The sequence below is a fragment of the Hirsutella rhossiliensis genome (genome assembly GCF_020360975.1).
Source record: "Hirsutella rhossiliensis strain HR02 chromosome Unknown scaffold00010, whole genome shotgun sequence".
In the NCBI taxonomy this organism is placed as follows: domain Eukaryota; kingdom Fungi; phylum Ascomycota; class Sordariomycetes; order Hypocreales; family Ophiocordycipitaceae; genus Hirsutella; species Hirsutella rhossiliensis.
This window is the reverse complement of record NW_025408676.1, coordinates 1,024,597-1,040,531: the sequence shown is the minus strand read 5'-3', so window position 1 is coordinate 1,040,531 and position 15,935 is coordinate 1,024,597. Positions and strand designations below refer to the sequence as shown.

General features: G+C 58.7%; 7 protein-coding genes across 7 annotated transcripts; 3 read left to right on the top strand and 4 right to left on the bottom strand.

The window, feature by feature from the left end:
* Positions 1-209: 209 nt before the first annotated feature.
* HRG_08437 (AMP-binding enzyme domain-containing protein) lies at positions 210-2,190 on the top strand (the record flags this gene model as incomplete). Its single annotated transcript, XM_044866908.1, has 6 exons — positions 210-525; positions 582-773; positions 889-1,316; positions 1,394-1,488; positions 1,573-1,694; positions 1,757-2,190. 6 exons carry the CDS (start codon positions 210-212, stop codon positions 2,188-2,190), a joined length of 1,587 nt encoding a protein of 528 aa, XP_044717795.1.
* A 188-nt stretch (positions 2,191-2,378) lies between these two features.
* HRG_08436 (kinase) lies at positions 2,379-4,210 on the bottom strand (the record flags this gene model as incomplete). Its single annotated transcript, XM_044866907.1, has 5 exons — positions 2,379-2,642; positions 2,721-2,799; positions 2,875-2,939; positions 2,982-3,302; positions 3,356-4,210. The coding sequence occupies 5 exons, from the start codon at positions 4,208-4,210 to the stop codon at positions 2,379-2,381; spliced, it is 1,584 nt and encodes a 527-aa protein (XP_044717794.1).
* Positions 4,211-5,511: 1,301 nt separating this feature from the next.
* On the top strand, positions 5,512-7,007 carry HRG_08435 (uncharacterized protein; the record flags this gene model as incomplete). Its single annotated transcript, XM_044866906.1, has 2 exons — positions 5,512-5,669; positions 5,720-7,007. The coding sequence occupies 2 exons, from the start codon at positions 5,512-5,514 to the stop codon at positions 7,005-7,007; spliced, it is 1,446 nt and encodes a 481-aa protein (XP_044717793.1).
* Positions 7,008-7,915: 908 nt separating this feature from the next.
* Positions 7,916-9,601, top strand: HRG_08434 (adenylosuccinate synthetase domain-containing protein; the record flags this gene model as incomplete). The annotated part of the gene is made up of 8 exons (XM_044866905.1): positions 7,916-7,946; positions 8,009-8,076; positions 8,150-8,178; positions 8,236-8,256; positions 8,312-8,519; positions 8,579-9,373; positions 9,424-9,480; positions 9,539-9,601. The coding sequence occupies 8 exons, from the start codon at positions 7,916-7,918 to the stop codon at positions 9,599-9,601; spliced, it is 1,272 nt and encodes a 423-aa protein (XP_044717792.1).
* Positions 9,602-10,602: 1,001 nt separating this feature from the next.
* Positions 10,603-11,263, bottom strand: HRG_08433 (uncharacterized protein; the record flags this gene model as incomplete). Its single annotated transcript, XM_044866904.1, has 2 exons — positions 10,603-10,946; positions 11,038-11,263. 2 exons carry the CDS (start codon positions 11,261-11,263, stop codon positions 10,603-10,605), a joined length of 570 nt encoding a protein of 189 aa, XP_044717791.1.
* Positions 11,264-12,086: 823 nt separating this feature from the next.
* Positions 12,087-12,886, bottom strand: HRG_08432 (LSM domain-containing protein; the record flags this gene model as incomplete). The annotated part of the gene is made up of 5 exons (XM_044866903.1): positions 12,087-12,136; positions 12,192-12,294; positions 12,349-12,411; positions 12,747-12,774; positions 12,837-12,886. The coding sequence occupies 5 exons, from the start codon at positions 12,884-12,886 to the stop codon at positions 12,087-12,089; spliced, it is 294 nt and encodes a 97-aa protein (XP_044717790.1).
* Positions 12,887-13,746: 860 nt separating this feature from the next.
* On the bottom strand, positions 13,747-15,399 carry HRG_08431 (amidohydrolase family domain-containing protein; the record flags this gene model as incomplete). Its single annotated transcript, XM_044866902.1, has 1 exon — positions 13,747-15,399. The coding sequence occupies one exon, from the start codon at positions 15,397-15,399 to the stop codon at positions 13,747-13,749; it is 1,653 nt and encodes a 550-aa protein (XP_044717789.1).
* Positions 15,400-15,935: the final 536 nt, after the last annotated feature.

Here is a 15,935-nt window from a genome sequence, read left to right as displayed (position 1 = left end):
TTTGCGAAAAAGCCGTTATTTTGACGAAGAAATCTAGTCAATAATAGAGTGCAGATTTGATTTATACTGCGCAAGAAAAGGGGGAAACTCCGCAAGGAGGACTCAGCCTGCTGCGGGCGAGGGCACTCCAGTTTTGCCTTCTGTCAAGCCTCTGCCATTGCCATCTCGGTTTCTGAGTGCCCCGGCAAGAGTACGATCGGGTTTTCACCATGGCAGAAGGGCATGCACTCAAGTTCCCCCACGACCCGATTCTGGTCCGTCTGCTTGTTGCTGCCCAGCACGCCCCGTCCTCGGAAGCCGTCGTCCACGATGTCCTCGGTTTCGACAAGACGTACCCGCAGCTCTTGGGTGATATCCGGCAGATGCGCCATGACCTCCTCGCTCAGCTACCGCCGTCGGCAACGGACCAACGCGGCATCTTGCGTGCGGAAACGCAGAATGTGGCCGTTCTTACACGAAGTGCTTACGAGATGATGGTTGGCTTTTTCGCCATCCGAGCCATAGGCGGTGCATTCGTGCCCTTGGGTGAGCAGGCTCCAAGTTCACTTCCGGTTGGCGACAAACCAGCTAACGGCGTGTAGCCTCTGGCATCTTTCCTGAGGAGGCACAATACATACTCGCCAGGGCGGAAGTGACTTGCTTGCTCGTTGGCAGGGAACGCATGGAACCAGGGCAAGGCCATCAGCGCTTATATCCACGGGCACAGGGGCTCACCAGAAACCTGGACCCTGCTGCCGATTTTGTGCGACGGTTTGCCCTTGAGCATCGCCGATGTTGGTGGCGATGACACGCTCCAAATGAGACCAAACGGACCGGGCCTGATAACCTTCACGTCGGGCACAACCGGGCGTCCAAAGGGCGTCGTGCTGCCAAGACAATGCCTTGCAGGCGCACCCCTGGCTGAGCCCGGCGGTGTTGCCATCAGCCACCGTCCGGCCCATTGGATTTCCGGATTGCGAGACATCGTCACGCCTATGGTGACGGGGACGAAGCTCTATGCTCTCGGAGAGAAGGCTGACGCCGAGGCCGTGCTGAACGCCTTGAGGAACTATGGCATTACTCATGCCACATTCGGGCCCACGATTCTGCGCCAGATGAAGGATGTTTTGACGGGTCAGCGCGGAGAGTTGTCTCAAGAGGACAGGACCAAGTGGTCTGGCCATTTCAAGGCCCTGGGCACCATTAAATGTTCCGCCGGGGTCCTGGAGCCTTCGGTCATACAATTTTGGACAGATCTTAGTGGACTGCCGTTTGAGAACATGTACGGGGCCACGGAATCTGGCGGGTTGGCGGTCCGGGGCACCTCGACGACACAGGTGAGCACCGCTCCAGGAGTTCCAGCCGGAACGCCTACCGACCGCGACTCTCTCGACGGTTCGTACCAAGCCTGTAGTTCTCGATTGGAACCCCCATGTCAGGCGTCAAAGTGAAGCTGTCAGAAGGCAGCCGCGGAGAGATCCGCGTCAAGAGCCCGTACATGTTCTTGCAGTGCGTATTGCATCACCTCTCCCATCAAAGAGTCCCGGTAGTCGATTCCGCTGACCAGTAACGGGGGTGGTTTGCTCCAAGCAGCTACCTCGACGACGAAGAGATGACGCGGGCCGCATTAGATGAAGATGGATACTACAAGACGGGCGATCTCGCAGAGCTCCGGGATGGTGAATATGTGTTTGGCGGCCGGGCCAGCTCCGACTGCAAGTTCCTATCTCGACGTTATCCTTGTTGAGCAGCCCAGTAAGCTAATGCTGCCATGCAGATCTCTTATGTGGAGTCTTTCGGATCCCCGCCTCGACGGTCGAGAGCAGCTTGGCCGACCTGCCCTATGTCGCCGAAGCATGCATCGTGGGAGTGCCGGACTACGCGGCGATCCAGCTCTGCGGAGCCGTCGTCCGGCTTCGAAGCCAGGTGGAATCGCAAATAACCCTGGCGCGCATCAGATGCGACCTCGCAGCCAGCCTCGCCGCCTATATGCTGCCCACTCTGCTCCGGGTGCTCAAGGAGGACGAGGAACTTCCGCGCACCGCGTCTGGGAAGCTGCTCAAGAGACAGATTCTCAGAGACTACTTTGGCAACGCGGATGGGATGCCGGCCTGCCGTGTTCCGGCAGACGTGGAGCAGTGCGCTCGGTCGAGGTTGATCTGGGAGGGATCTAAACCATGGGATGGGAGTGGATTGCAGAGAGCGGTTTGAGGTTTGAGACTCCATTGTCCTGGGTCTAGCTTGCCATCCACGTATGGGGCCCGTCTGTGTGCCTATGCTCTGCTGTACCAGCCAAGCACTATCAAACTGGGCAGGCATTTACTGTATTACAGGCCGTCCTGTTTCGCCAGCCTCTGTCTGCATCTACTATAGCTGCCAAGACCTATCCCACTCGAAAATCAATCACCCTGCCGCCCTGATGACCCTCCCAGCTCGGCCGCAAGAGACGACCCTCCTCCAAATGCGTGAAGGGGATCGTACAGCCAGCTCTCGTGGAAGCTACTTGCCTCTCCCCCGAGCGACTGCTTCTGCTTCTTCCTCGACGGCCCCGAGGACTCCGGTGGCGGGGCTTCTGACCTGAGCAGATTCCGCGCAGTGTTCACTTCTGTCGGCCCAGCCTTCACGTCACTTTGATCGTCCTCGTGCTCGAGATGCTCCTCTGCCTGGGTTGGCGCGCTTGGCGATTGAGAGCCATCCTCCGTTTCAGGCAAACACATCGCCCTTTGATAGCAGTCCGTTGCCGAGCCTCGCGACTCCGGGTCCATGACAACCATGGTGGCAAGCAACTGCTTGAGCTCGGTGGCCCTTTCCTCGACACTCCTTTCGACAGCGTCGGCGAGCTTCGTGCACCAGGAGAGCCCAGCGGTCCTGCAACGTGGAAAAGGCATGACCAACTGACTTGCCACGACGCCCAGAGACCACACATCAACCGCAGGGGTGTAGCTCTTCTTTTGGACAGCCTCGTTATCACCCTTCGTCCTTCTGTCGCTTTCTATCCAGACCTCGGGCGCAAGGTAAAACATGGTGCCGACTATTGTTGTCGGGTCGGGGCTTTCTCTGCCGAGACCAAAGTCTGCAAGCTTGACCTGGATACCGCCTGCGTTGCGAGACTTGACAAGGATGTTGTCTGGTTTGATGTCTCGATGCACAATGCTGCGGCCATGGAGATAGGCCAAGGCTGACAGACATTGACGAAGAATATCCGTGCATTCTTGAGCTGATATATCATCCTGGTCCGAAAGCGATCCAAGAGGGACATATTCGAGCATGAGATGGGGTGGGTGCACGTCACTTTCGTGGCCAAGAAGCCGGACAATATTCCCCTAGAAGCGTCTTGTCAGCTTGGCACTTGTTTAAAGCAGGGTGCCGGACTGACATGAGAGATTTTCCCCATGATGGCGGCCTCATTCCTCCACGCCTCAAGGTCAACTCTCCTTTCCCTAATGGCCTTTTTGGAAGGCATTTTGAGGGCATACTCTGCACCAGTGCTAACGTCCCAGGCATGGGATACGATACCAAAGCTTCCTTCGCCCAGCAATCTCTTGAGAATAACAGGACCGGTGCCCGGGGTGCGCGCTCCACTGGCCGGTTCAGTCCGCGGGCGACTCGTCAAGTCGAGGCGATGCAGGAGTTTCTCTGGACTGGCCGAGCCCCGTCGGAACGATTCCACGTTTTCAATGTACGATTGTGACGCCAAATCGAGCTTAGAAACGACAATTCGGAATCCGAGAAAACTGTTCAGGCTGGCAGTGATTGCTTTCTTCTGTGGAATCTGGTGACCACCGATGATCCAGGTAAAATCGCTGCGGACCTGATCGCCTGCCTCGTTGTCGTATGACACAGCTGTTCCATTCAGCGAGTCGAGGTCCTGCATCACCGGGCGGTTCTGGGCGTCAAAGGTCAAGGCACAGTGGTGAAAGCTGATGCCATTTATATTCGGCAGAACGATATCGCTGTTGGGATCCGAGCCAAAGACAAACCCAGCGTCGGTCTGTGGGCCGTGGCTGAATCGCAGCTCCAGACAGGGCTCATAGAGATGTTCGAGGCCGCGAGGCTCGTCGAGCGGTTCGGTTGATCCACGAGTCTCACGACTTTGAGAAGCCTCTGTCGGGGATGGCGAGCCAAGTTGGGGAGCAGCATATCGAGACTTGTTGATCAAAATGGCTTTCGATGCGTACTTGTAGCTTCGGTCGGAGGCGTACAGACGGGCGATCACGTCTTGATCTGCCATTTTGGTGTGAGCACAGGAAGATACTTCAGATGATGTGGCCCGATCAGTATTTATGCTGATGAGTCTGCTCGCTCGAGACTGCCAGCTGTGGTCAACACGTAAGGGAAAAGACACCGACGAAGGCGCGCGGCTACAGGCTGCGGGACGGGCAAACAAACGCATGTGACGTGATACATGGCAGGCAGATGAGGCAGATGAGGCAGGCGCGCCGGGTGTGCCCGTGGCAGCCTACGATGCACCATGAACAAGGCAAAAACTGCACAGATTCATGGATCGAGCGCACGCCCGCGGAGACCGTATATACGTGGGCACGGTCTACATACGGCAAGGCTATGTTCTAGAAGAGCAATCAACGTTGTTTTGAGCCGACGCAAGAGAGAGCGCCTCCGGGTGCGATGGCCATGGCGAGAAAGAGAGCTCGTCGATGCTGCTGACAGCTCACCAAAGCCAACCGCGGTCAACGGCCCCGGCAGGTGACAGAGACGGCCGACAGCTCTCAAAGGCCTCGACAGCTTGTACCCGAGAATAGATGATGAATTCCTTCACGCTTGTATTGGCTTTCGGACACCGTGTCCAAAACACCGCCCCGTGCGCGTACGGTTGCTCCTGAACTCTGCATGGCATTGAGCGTGAAGCAACTAACGTGCATGACGACGTGGGTACAAAGGCAGAGGGCCACAAGCCGGCGACGGGCGGTGTCACTGCCATTCACTGCCCCCCGGTGGCTCACGCAAGAGTCACTGGCTTTCGGTCTCTGCCTAAAAAGGATGAGGTGCTGTACTGTAGTGCACTGTACTGTACTGTAACGTAGGTAATTACTCCGTAGGCAATGTGAATATTCACATCGAGCAGAGAGGGTCATGGCACCTGGCTAGCTAATTAGGCAAAGAGACCGAGGCACCTACCTGGTACTTACCTAGGTAGAAAACAAGCAGGGGGGGTCGGGGCACACGAGCCGGGTTGGCTGGTTGGATGTCCCCGCCCAAAGTCATTTCCATGAGCTAATTAACTGCCTTCCTTGGTAGGAAGTAGCCCCTCGACAGTACCTGGGTACCTACGTAGGTAGTCAAGGCCTCAAAGGAAAGATCAGGCAGAAATGTAACGCAACGTAATTACAGTAGGTACCTCCTTAAATACAGTTTCTTGGCAAGGTACCTAGATAAGATAGAGTTCCCGATAGCGGGCGCACTAACTACCTTAGTCAGCATCTCCATAAATACCTACCTTAATTAGAGACATGCCACGACCGGCTCGAGCTTCTTCAAACGTGCAACCTCCACAACGCCGACCTGCACATCAAAATGCCGTCTTCTGCTCCTCTGCGCGCCGCAGAAGTTGCCGCCCTCGACGATGAAGCGCTCGATCGATACCTCGACGAAAACCGCCTGCCTGACGGCACAAGAGCTGTCCCGGTGGACGACTGGGAGAACATCCCGAGCCATTTGTTGCAGAGACTGAGGTACTGAGCAGTTAAGCCGACGTTGGACTCGTTTTCTGACACGAGTGTAGAGATCGTGCACTCGGCTCCGGCGGCGCTACCGTCTCCATCGACCCCGACGAACTCACCAAGCGCCTACTTCAAGCATCGCCCGCCACGCAATCGTCACCACCTGGTTCGTGGCCTGTGGAGAGATCTCCCACTCCGCTTAGTCTGGGCCCTATATACTACGAAACTGCGGATTACCATGAACTTGTCGCCAAAGGCGGGCAGCCCTTGTACCCCATCCATTTCATTGGGGAGATTTCCCGACATCCCGAACAGCACCTCGACCTGCTGCGACCTTGGTTGGAGTGTCCCAACTCCAAATATCCACCCAACTGGACCACAATATTTAACAGGCAACTAGACAGATGGCAGAACTTCCGCAACTGGCAGCTGGACAACAGAGGCCTTACCGATCCAATCGATGACTACTCTTACTTTATCGAGATGCAGGCGCGAGAGTACGAGCGCGATGGAGAAAAAAATCTGCTGGCCGAACTCAGAGCCGATCCCGAGTCGTTGAGGCCGGAATGGCAACTGACGCTACGTCGACGTGACCGGCAGCGGCGCACAAAACGTGAGATTCGCGGCCATGGCAGCTTCCCGGAGTATGCCGAGGCAGCCAAGCGCCGCTTGGCACATCACGGCTTCACCCAACCCTTTGAGCTCATGGCCGACCCCACCGAACAAGACCGGCTGACAACCTGGATTGAGTACCTCGAATTCGAGTGCTGGTGGCATGATCTATACGTGCGTTCAAGCGAGCGTCTGCAATCGATATCTGACGCAGCTTGGACGAAGCTGGTAGATTCGGGAGTGTTGCGGCCATCCGAGACGGCCGAGTACCTACGGGGGGATGAAGCGAGAATGGCGCGGCAGCGCGAATGGGAGCGGGCGGAGCAGGCCCTAAAAGAAGCAAAATCGAGCGCAGAAGGGCCCTCTATACCAGGACGCGGCCCGAAGGCGTCACCTCGAAAGCCCTTGCCAATCGCGCCTCACAAGAGGCTGATGGCAGCAGAGGCATTGCTCAAGTCAGTTCGGGCCCGGAACGAGTGCATCTTGGACTTTCTTGGAGAGACATGGGATTACGATGACACAAAGAAAAAGGCAGAGTGCCATAGAAGCTTGGTGCAATGGGTCATGGATCAAGTGCCCTTGATCGAGGCCAGCCAGGCCTCCGACGACGCACCTCGGAAACGTGGCCGACAAGATGACGAGGAGGAGGATGGGCGCCTCAAGAGGCAGAGGACGGAGGCATCGGCGCCGCGTACGAACCAGGAAGAGAAAGAGTCGGACGTGTCGGCGTCAAGATGACGGCCCGGGCAAGGGCGGTTCGCCGCAGTGCTCGTCTTGCAGGCGTATCTTGCAGCTCGGATCATGTGCCGGTGGAAGCAGCAGAAGTATGGCTGGAGGGAAGAATTTGAATCGAAAGCCAAGGCCCCTGCATATTTGTAAGAGCAGACTCCATCATGTGCCCCGGCAAGACGGGGACAGAGCCTCTGCGCTTGTATATGGGCAGAGCAGTTGCAAGCTCCTCTTTGCTGCTGGCTGACCCGGGTGCAGCGTGCAGGCGCCAGGAGTCTTACCGCATCTCGCTTGCATCAGATGCTACTCTGCTTCGACTTGACGAAGACGTGCTTTCCAATCGTCTCGTGTCGGGACGATGCCAAGGCCGCTGCTGTTGGTGCCCAGGCCACTCACGATGGAGTCGTGTCCAGGGGTTTGAAGAATGAAGAAGCTGCTGGCCAGTCCTCCAAGGAACCAATGTGCATCACCACACGACGTTCTTCGACGACTTGGACTCGTCTCTTCGTCAGCGTCAGCATCTGCTTCTCCCATGCCCAGCGTACTGAAACGGAATTGTTCACCTGGCTGTGGAAGGTTGTTACTGTATCCGTTCTCGCGCACTGATTGGCCTGCGGGCAAGCGAGTCTGACTCCGCCGCCCCGCATGCCGGCCCGCCCGCGCTTATCTGCAGCGGCGGATTAACTAATTACTGCGCATTTCTACAGGGCGCTCCGCCCCCACCATTAGTACCTACAAGAAAAGAGTTAAGCGTCACCCCTCATCGTCGTCTTCACCAACCCGTCGAGCTTTTTGGACGCGATCCTTTCTAGTCATTGTCATCCTCTCCGCGTCGCCGTCCTCGTCGTGTTGAATCCAACGAGCCCACCCCCTCGCTTCGGTGCCTCGCGTCGCCATCGCCGCCAGCCATCCACACTATGGCCACCATCATCCTGGGCTCCCAATGGGGTCAGCAAGCATTCCCCTCTCCATGCCATCGTCGGCCGCTGACCGCTCGCCTGCTGCTCCAGGAGACGAGGGCAAGGGCAAGCTCACCGACATACTCTGTCCCGAGGTCCAATTCTGCGCCCGAGCTGCCGTGCGTTTGCTTCCCCCTCTTCCGATGGCGGCCGCTGCCTCTGCCTCTGCTTCTTGCTGATACTCTCACCCAGGGCGGCCACAATGCCGGCCACTCCATCGTGTGAGCTCCATTGCCTCATATCCCCATTCTTCCAATCCGTGCTGACAAGCTCCCCAGAGCCAATGGAGTTTCCTACAGGTGCCAGCCTCCCTCCGACCCCGCAATCCCCCGATACTGACTGATGCCGCATAAGCTTCCACCTGCTACCTTCAGGCCTCGTCAACCCCAAATGCGTCAACCTCATCGGCTCCGGCGTCGTCTTCCACGTACCCAGCTTCTTTAAGGAGCTCGCCGAGCTGCAAGAAAAGGGCCTGGACACAACTGACCGCATCCTCGTCTCAGATCGTTGCCAGGTCAACTTTGACCTCCACGCCGCCGTCGACGGCCTAGAAGAGGTCGAGGTGCGCCACAACAATTCTCAACCTTGTCCTCTCCTGGCTAACTGCTCTGCTCGACCTAGCTCGGCTCGAGAAAGATTGGCACCACCGGCCGCGGCATCGGCCCTTCGTATAGCACAAAGGCCGCTCGCAGCGGCGTCCGCGTCCACGAAATCTTCGACGAGCCCACGTTTGAGCGCAAGCTGCGCCAGCTCGCCAGCGGCTACAAGAAGCGCTTCGGGGACCTCCTCGACTACGATGTCGAGCACGAAATTGCCCGCTTTAAGGATTACCGCCAACGCCTCGCCCCCTACTGCATCGACGCCGTCCAGTTCATCAAGGACGTACAAGACAAGAACCACAAGCTCCTTATCGAGGGCGCAAACGCCCTTATGCTTGACATCGACTACGGCACATACCCCTATGTAACCAGCAGCAACACGGGCCTCGGCGGCATCTTTACCGGCCTCGCCATCAACCCCACAAAGGTAGACCGCATCGTCGGCGTTGTTAAGGCTTACACGACGCGCGTCGGCGAGGGCATCTTTAAGACCGAGGATACGGGCGACGCCGGCCGCAAGCTCCAGGACGTCGGTCGCGAGTGGGGCGTCAGCACCGGCCGCAAGCGCCGCTGCGGATGGCTCGACCTCGTCGTCCTGCGCTACTCGGCCGCCATCAACCACTACACGGTCCTCAACCTGACCAAGCTCGACGTGCTTGACTCATTCCCCCTTATCAAAGTGGCCGTGGCCTATAAGTCCCCCGAGGGCGCGGAGCTCGACTACTTCCCCGCCGACCTCGCCCTGCTCGAAAAGTGCGAGGTCGTCTACAAGGAGTTCGAGGGCTGGCAGACGCCTACGACCCACGTAAAGACCTTTGTGCGTCCCATGGCCGCCCCCACTTCGACGGCTCCGCTGACCTGCAACAGTACGACCTGCCGCGGCAAGCGCGCGCATATGTCGAGTTTATCGAGCAATTCTGCGGGGTGAGTCCCGCATTACGGCCTCTGCTGCCCCGGGAGCCTGCCGCTGACATGGCAACAGGTCAATATTGGTTGGATCGGCACCGGCCCTTCGAGAGAAGACATGATTACGCGTGTGAGCTAGCCGGAGCCCGCCCTGGTACGGGAAGCGGCGGGTGGAGCTTGCTGGTGCAGGGAGTGGATGGGTAGGATGTCGATACCGTGTCTGGTTTGTTTGTACATTTTGGGTGCATCAAGAATCGAGGCGCTCCGGGATCAGCATCTGACGGCCAAGCCCGATGCTCTGGCGGCTCGGACATGGCATGTAGCGACGTGGATGAGTCGGTCTACGAATCCAAGTTGTTCCTTTGCGGGGATGCTCACCTCCATCCTGATGACTGACGTGAGTTTGCCATCACATGGGCGTTTATCCAGACAGGCAGGTGTCAAAACGACGTTCAGATTGACGGGTTCGTCGATTCATGGTTGCTAGTGTGCAGACCCCCTTTTCTTCGCGGTGGAAATCCTCAAGGGAAGCTGGGCTCGCACCGCCTCGCTCGTGACAAAAGAAATACCTAATGATGAGTGGAGAAGCTACTGGTGGGAAAGGAGCTGGCTCTGGTGATTCACTCTGATGAGTGTAGATTGGATCCTTGTATAATCGCAGGGGGCTCACGTCACATCGGAACAACGCACCGCCTTCTTGTTCTTTATAGGTTGCATGATGCATAGACTCCCTGAAAACACGCCCTTGGCGCAGATGTCAAAATGCTAGTGTCTGTTGAACAACAAAGAGTTCACCATACCATGTGCGTCTTTTGCAAGGTGCCCTGAAAGGTTGGGCACCAACAGACAAATCTGATCAGATCAGCTCCAGCCTTGTTCGCCGCCAGTACTCCGCGAATAGAAGGGTCCGCGAAGGCATTCCATTCAAAAGGCCCCTTGTGGTCCTCTTGCTGCATGGTTGATGCCGTCCAGGCTCACCACCAAGATCGGATCGAGAGTTGGTGTACGAGGCCTGATGGAAGCGCAAAAATACGGCCTATCCGCATAGAAGCCGGTCGGATTGGGTATCTCGGTATCTGCATCACCTCACGATGCTTACTCCCGTCGGCTTTTCCAATGCGCCCCGTCTCGGGCGCGTCTCTATCCTGAGGTGGTAAAGAGCGAGTCTTCGTCTCGCAGGTACTCTCCGCAATCAGCCTGCCTGAAGCACACGATGCCTGTGGGACCCAGCGACTGGGCGCCGGCGGTGCTCTTCGCCGTGACGCCGAAGCCGAGCGGGGTGTCGTCCATGGTGTAGACGACGACGCCGAGGTGCTCGGGGCAGTCCTGGGACCAGCGGCCGACGTGGGCCTTGACGATGTTGCCGCCGTAGAGAAAGGGCATGACGCCGTTGGGCCGCAGCCAGATCTTGTACCGCGCAATGGGCGCCAGGATGGGCAGGGCGGTGATGTGGAGGTGAAACTTGCCCGACTTGGTGAAGCGACCTGCCGCGAGAGAGGACCCAGTCAGTCAGTCAGTCAGTCAGGGGAGTGGTTGCGATTCAGATGACAAAGGCCTCGAGGCATAGGGACGCACCGAGACATGTGCCGCACGACAGGAGCTTGTCGCGGGCGACCGAGGTGGCTAGGTTGGCGAGCGAGAGGCGGACATAGTAGACGCGGCTCCTCGAGAGGCGCAGGACGTGGTGGTCGGGCTTGGCCGAGGCGTCGAGGGGCGCAAAGAGGTCCTTGAGCGAGGGGCCGGCGTAGTTTGCGAGTTTCTTGAGGACGGTCTGCGTCTCTGGCTCGGTGAGTGGGCGCATCTTGAGCCTCGAGCCGCGTCGCGATGCTTTACATGTCGCGATGACCCAAGGATGACTTTTTTTCTGCGGCCGATAAGGAAAAAAAAAAGACGGCGGAAAAATGGACCGCGGCGGATCTACCGATGATCCGGACTATCTCTCCGCGACGCCTGCTGAATCAGCATAGGCGCCCGCCTCTTGCATCGGCCAGCCAGCAACACCAACATTCAAGTTCATTCATATTCAGCACTGCTGATTCTTGTCCAGAGGCTTTGGCCCGGCTACATGAAGCCTCCCAAGAGAATTCAGCTTCAACATCTCGCGGTTCGAGATGTCGTGACCGCCGATTAGAGGGACGCAGAGGGGTCGCGGTCTCGGAAGGCAGAGTTGGATCGAGAGGTGGGTGAACTTCATCAAGAGATGGGTGCATCTGCTTCCAGCCCAGTATGGATCCAGTTGCACCCGTCTCTTGATGCAACCAATTTCCTTGCAGTCCAATTTTCTTATTTTTTTTCTCGGCACCCTCGTGGACGGATCTCCAGAGCCCTAGACAGGCTGCTCGTAAGCCAGGCTGCTGATGTCCTCAAGCCAGTGCCTTTGGCGATGCATATGAAAAGCACACGTGCAAGAACCAGACGAGTCTCGCCCGGCGGACGCACGAACAAAAAGAACGCCTCCAACTTCCTCCCGTCGTAATGGATCCCTTCACCGCCAGCCATCGTAAGCCGCCTTGGGCCTCTGCCACAGTGCTCCTCTGTACTGATGCACTTTTTCTACCGTCCGCAAGGCTTCGTCGACTCGGGTATTCGTGGCCACCGGCCGCCTCTCTTTCCGCCCTTTCACTTTACAAGCTCTGAATCAGCGATACGTTGTCGCCCTTGAGCAGGATCTGGCCTGTGGAGAATACATCAGTTGATTTGCGCCGGCACCCGTTGTCCAGACTCCGTACCGAGCGGTTTCCGTGGCTCAACGTCGGCTTTGGCGGCGCCCCGGGGGGGCTGCTTAACCTCGACGGCGTCGTCGATGACCAGGTTCATGAACTCGTCGAACCCCTGTGTGTTTGTTAGCTTTGAGTCGCTCCGTCGCGAGGTTAGGGGGCCACCGACCCGGATCTTGCCCTCGATGCGAATGGAGAGCTGCTCGTATAGCCAGACACGGACGGTGGCATTCTGAGATGAATTAGCTGCGCGTCCACGAGAGTCAAGCTTGCCTATCGACTCCATCCTGCCCCGTGAAACTGGAGATTGCGTGGTAGAGCATGGGCATTGGTCTGGTCGTCGAGCGCCAGTCCCGCGAGCTCAGAGCTCAGACTAGGCCCTCGCCGAAAGCTCCCACAGCATCAACAAACATGCTTGCCATGCGCCTCCGGCGTGACAGCCTGCTGGCACACGTCGGAAAAGCAGACGGTGACGGCGCGCCACCCGCTGCTGCAGTCACGCGTTTCGAGCTCCACGGGGTGCGGACAGGTCGACGTCTGGGGAGTTCAATGGCGCTCGGGACTCACGGATTGCAAGAGCTTGAATATCATGTTGCTAGGAGACAGTCATCAGCATCTTGTGCACGGTGAAAGGGTCCAAAGGAGAGGGAGCTCTACATAGGCGGCAGCAACACGCGGCGACCGCCGCCTCCACCGCGTCCGGTCATGCTGCACTGTTTGGCGAGGGGGGGGAGACAGGCTCGGAATCGATTGGGCGACCGTGGGTGGCTGGGGACGAGTCGGCGGTCGTGTGTTTTGCGTCGGTGTTGCGATGCTGCGATGGCGGGCGAAAGGCGGGAGGATTGCTGGTGGTGGTGGTGGCGGGCTGGCTTGGGCGTGCTCGGAGTGGAAATTTCAGCGGAGGGGGGCCAACTTTTATCCGCCCGAGAATCATCAGGCCCAGCGAACGACGCGAATCGACTCCAGTCTCATTATTCGACACGTTCAATCTGAACAGTGAACACGCTGCGTTGGCGTTAACTTATACGCCCTCGCTATCTTGCCGGACCTGGACCCGAAGTATGGCGTGCCCCATCCTAGTCGGACTCACTCAGAATGGCAAGACCGGACCTAGGCGCCCCAAAGCCTCGCCGATTGAGATACCGCCGTGTCGAATGAAAAATACATCAACATACAGACGATGCGGCGGAACTTAAATTCAGTGCGGACACATATCTTCACATCATGACCCGTCTACAACGAAAGACAAGCAGGGCTTGAGAGCGCATGTTGGCTTGTGTCCCTCGATCTCGACTTACACGGAACCCATACCGAACAAACGCACGCAGTATCCGGTCAACAAGGCTACGAAACCAGCCTCGATGACACGACAATCGTTGCCCAACTATCCGGCACATGTATCTGGAGACGCGGCTGGCTGTTCACTCATCTCCCGGCCAACTCCGCCAGCCCGTGGTGAGAGCATCTGACAGCAGGATTGCCGAATGCCCTGCAGCACAACGCGATGCACTCCCCGACCTGACGATGGACTGCGAACTTTACCCGTTGATTGATCTGGAGCGTGCAGCTACGCCGGATAGACCTTCTTGCCCTCAAACCACGTCTCCATGACTCGGCCCTGGACGAGCTTGTCCGGCGTCAGCTCTACCTGGCAGACGACAAAATCGGCCTTGAGCCCCGGCCGCAAGCTCCCCGTCCACCGGTCGGCAAAGCACGAGTAGGCTGAGCCATGCGTCGCCCCCGCAACGGCCTGGCCGATCGACAGGGCAAACTCGGCGTTGACGACCGTCTCCAGCTCCGGCTCGCGAAATGAACGCCGCGTCGTCGCCACGTACAGGTTCGGCAGCGGCTGGTGCGGCGCGGTGGGGGCGTCGGACCCGAGGGCCAGCGGCGCGCCGCCGTCGGCAAAGTCGCGATACGCAAAGGCGCGCTCGCAGCGTTGGGGGCCGATGAGGCGCGGCCAGGCGCGCAGGATGGCCGGGTCCGAGTGTACGGGCTGGATGGAGGCGGTGATGCCCAGTTTTCCGAGGCGCGCGGCGTCGTGGGCCGAGGCGAGCTCGAGATGCTCGATGCGCGGCCTGCGCGATCGGTCCGTGTTCCTCTCCAGCACGTCAATGGCCATGCGGATGGTGCTGTCGCCGATGGCGTGCAGGGCGACCTGGAGGCCTGCGGTGTGGGCCCGGGCGACGAGGGCGTCGAGCACCTCTTGGCGCCATATCGGGTCTGGGTGCTGGCCGGTGGAGTAGGGCTCTGTTAGCGAGGCCGTGCAGGCGTCGACGATGCCGTCGCAGATGACCTTGACGCCGACAATGCGGCAGTCGGGCGTTGTGTCGGCGTGGAACTGCTTGGCGAGGGCGGCGACTCGGTCTACCTGGGCGAGCACCTGGTCCAGGGAGCCCTCTGGCTTCATGAGCCAGTAAGCGGCGACGCGCATGTTGTTGAAGGCGCCCTCGCTGTTGCGCAGCTCCATCAGCGGCTCCCAGATGTTGTCGTCCATGGCCATGTCAATCATGCCCGTGTATCCGGCGGCGTTGAAGGCGGTAAAGGCAGCCTTGATGGCCTCCTTCCTCTCGTCGACGGACGTGACCCTCGCGACAAAGGGCCACATGAGCTGAAAGACGGCGCTCTCGTTGAAGACGCCGTTGGGCTGCCCGGCCGCGTCGCGCTGGATGTTGCCGCCCGCTGGGTCCGGGGTGTCCGAGGAGATGTTCATGACGCGGCACGCCTCGCGCAGGCCGGGCGTGTTGCACCAGGTCGAGTGCAGATCCTTTGTGTCGACGAAGATGGGCCTCGAGTCCAGGTCGTCGAGCAGGGAGGCGTCGACGCCGGCGGGCGTCATCGAGTGCATCCAGCCGCGGCAAAAGATGCGGGAGACGTGCGGATGCGCCCTTGCGTACTGGGCGATGACGGTGCGGATGTCGTCGAGGGACCTGCAGTCGTCGAGGCTGACCTTGTTGAGCGATTGGCCGACGAGCAGCAGATGCAGGTGGCCGTCGATGAAGCCGGGCAGGACCGTGTGGCCTTGCATGTCCCGGACGTGGGCGCCGGCGGCCCGGGCGGTGGCCACGGCGTGGTCCGTCGCTGCGCCCACGTGCTGGATGATGCTGTCCTTGACCACCATGCACTCGGCAAAGGTTGGCGCTTCGCCATTCGTCGACGACTGGTAGACCCTGGCGTTGAGGGCGACGTAGTGGTCTTGCTGGGCTCGAGGGCCGGGCATGTCTTGTGCGCTTGTTTCCGTCATGTTGGCATATCAGGTGCACAGTTGATGCGGCAGATGCAAGCTCTGTCTGATATGGCCACGCTGGTCAAAGGCCCTAAAACCACGCAACTCGGCCGCCGTCGGCTCTTCGTCGGTGCGAGGAGGCTGGAGACGGATCTGTGTACCGAGTAAGTTACACGCTTATCTGATCTTTTGATCTAATCTCAACAAGCCCCGCCCGAGTCTGCAACGCACTGTGCTGCAGCGACACGATCCATGTCAGGAATGAAATGGCCGTATTGAGTAGACCCAGAGGAAGAGAGAAGGGCATTTGGCTACAAGCAGTTGAAAGGCGGTGGAAGTAACACCGTCTAAAGCGGAACAAAGTCACCTTTTCTCGTGAGAAAGCCTCCGATGAAAGCCATCACCAACCAGCATGGAGAGCGTGTGGGAAGATCGGATCCCAACAGCCGTCGCAGCACGTTTCGGCGTCGGCGCGTAGCCGATAGGTAGAAAACTGGCAGCGTACGGCATGGTCAGCATCTCATCCTGCC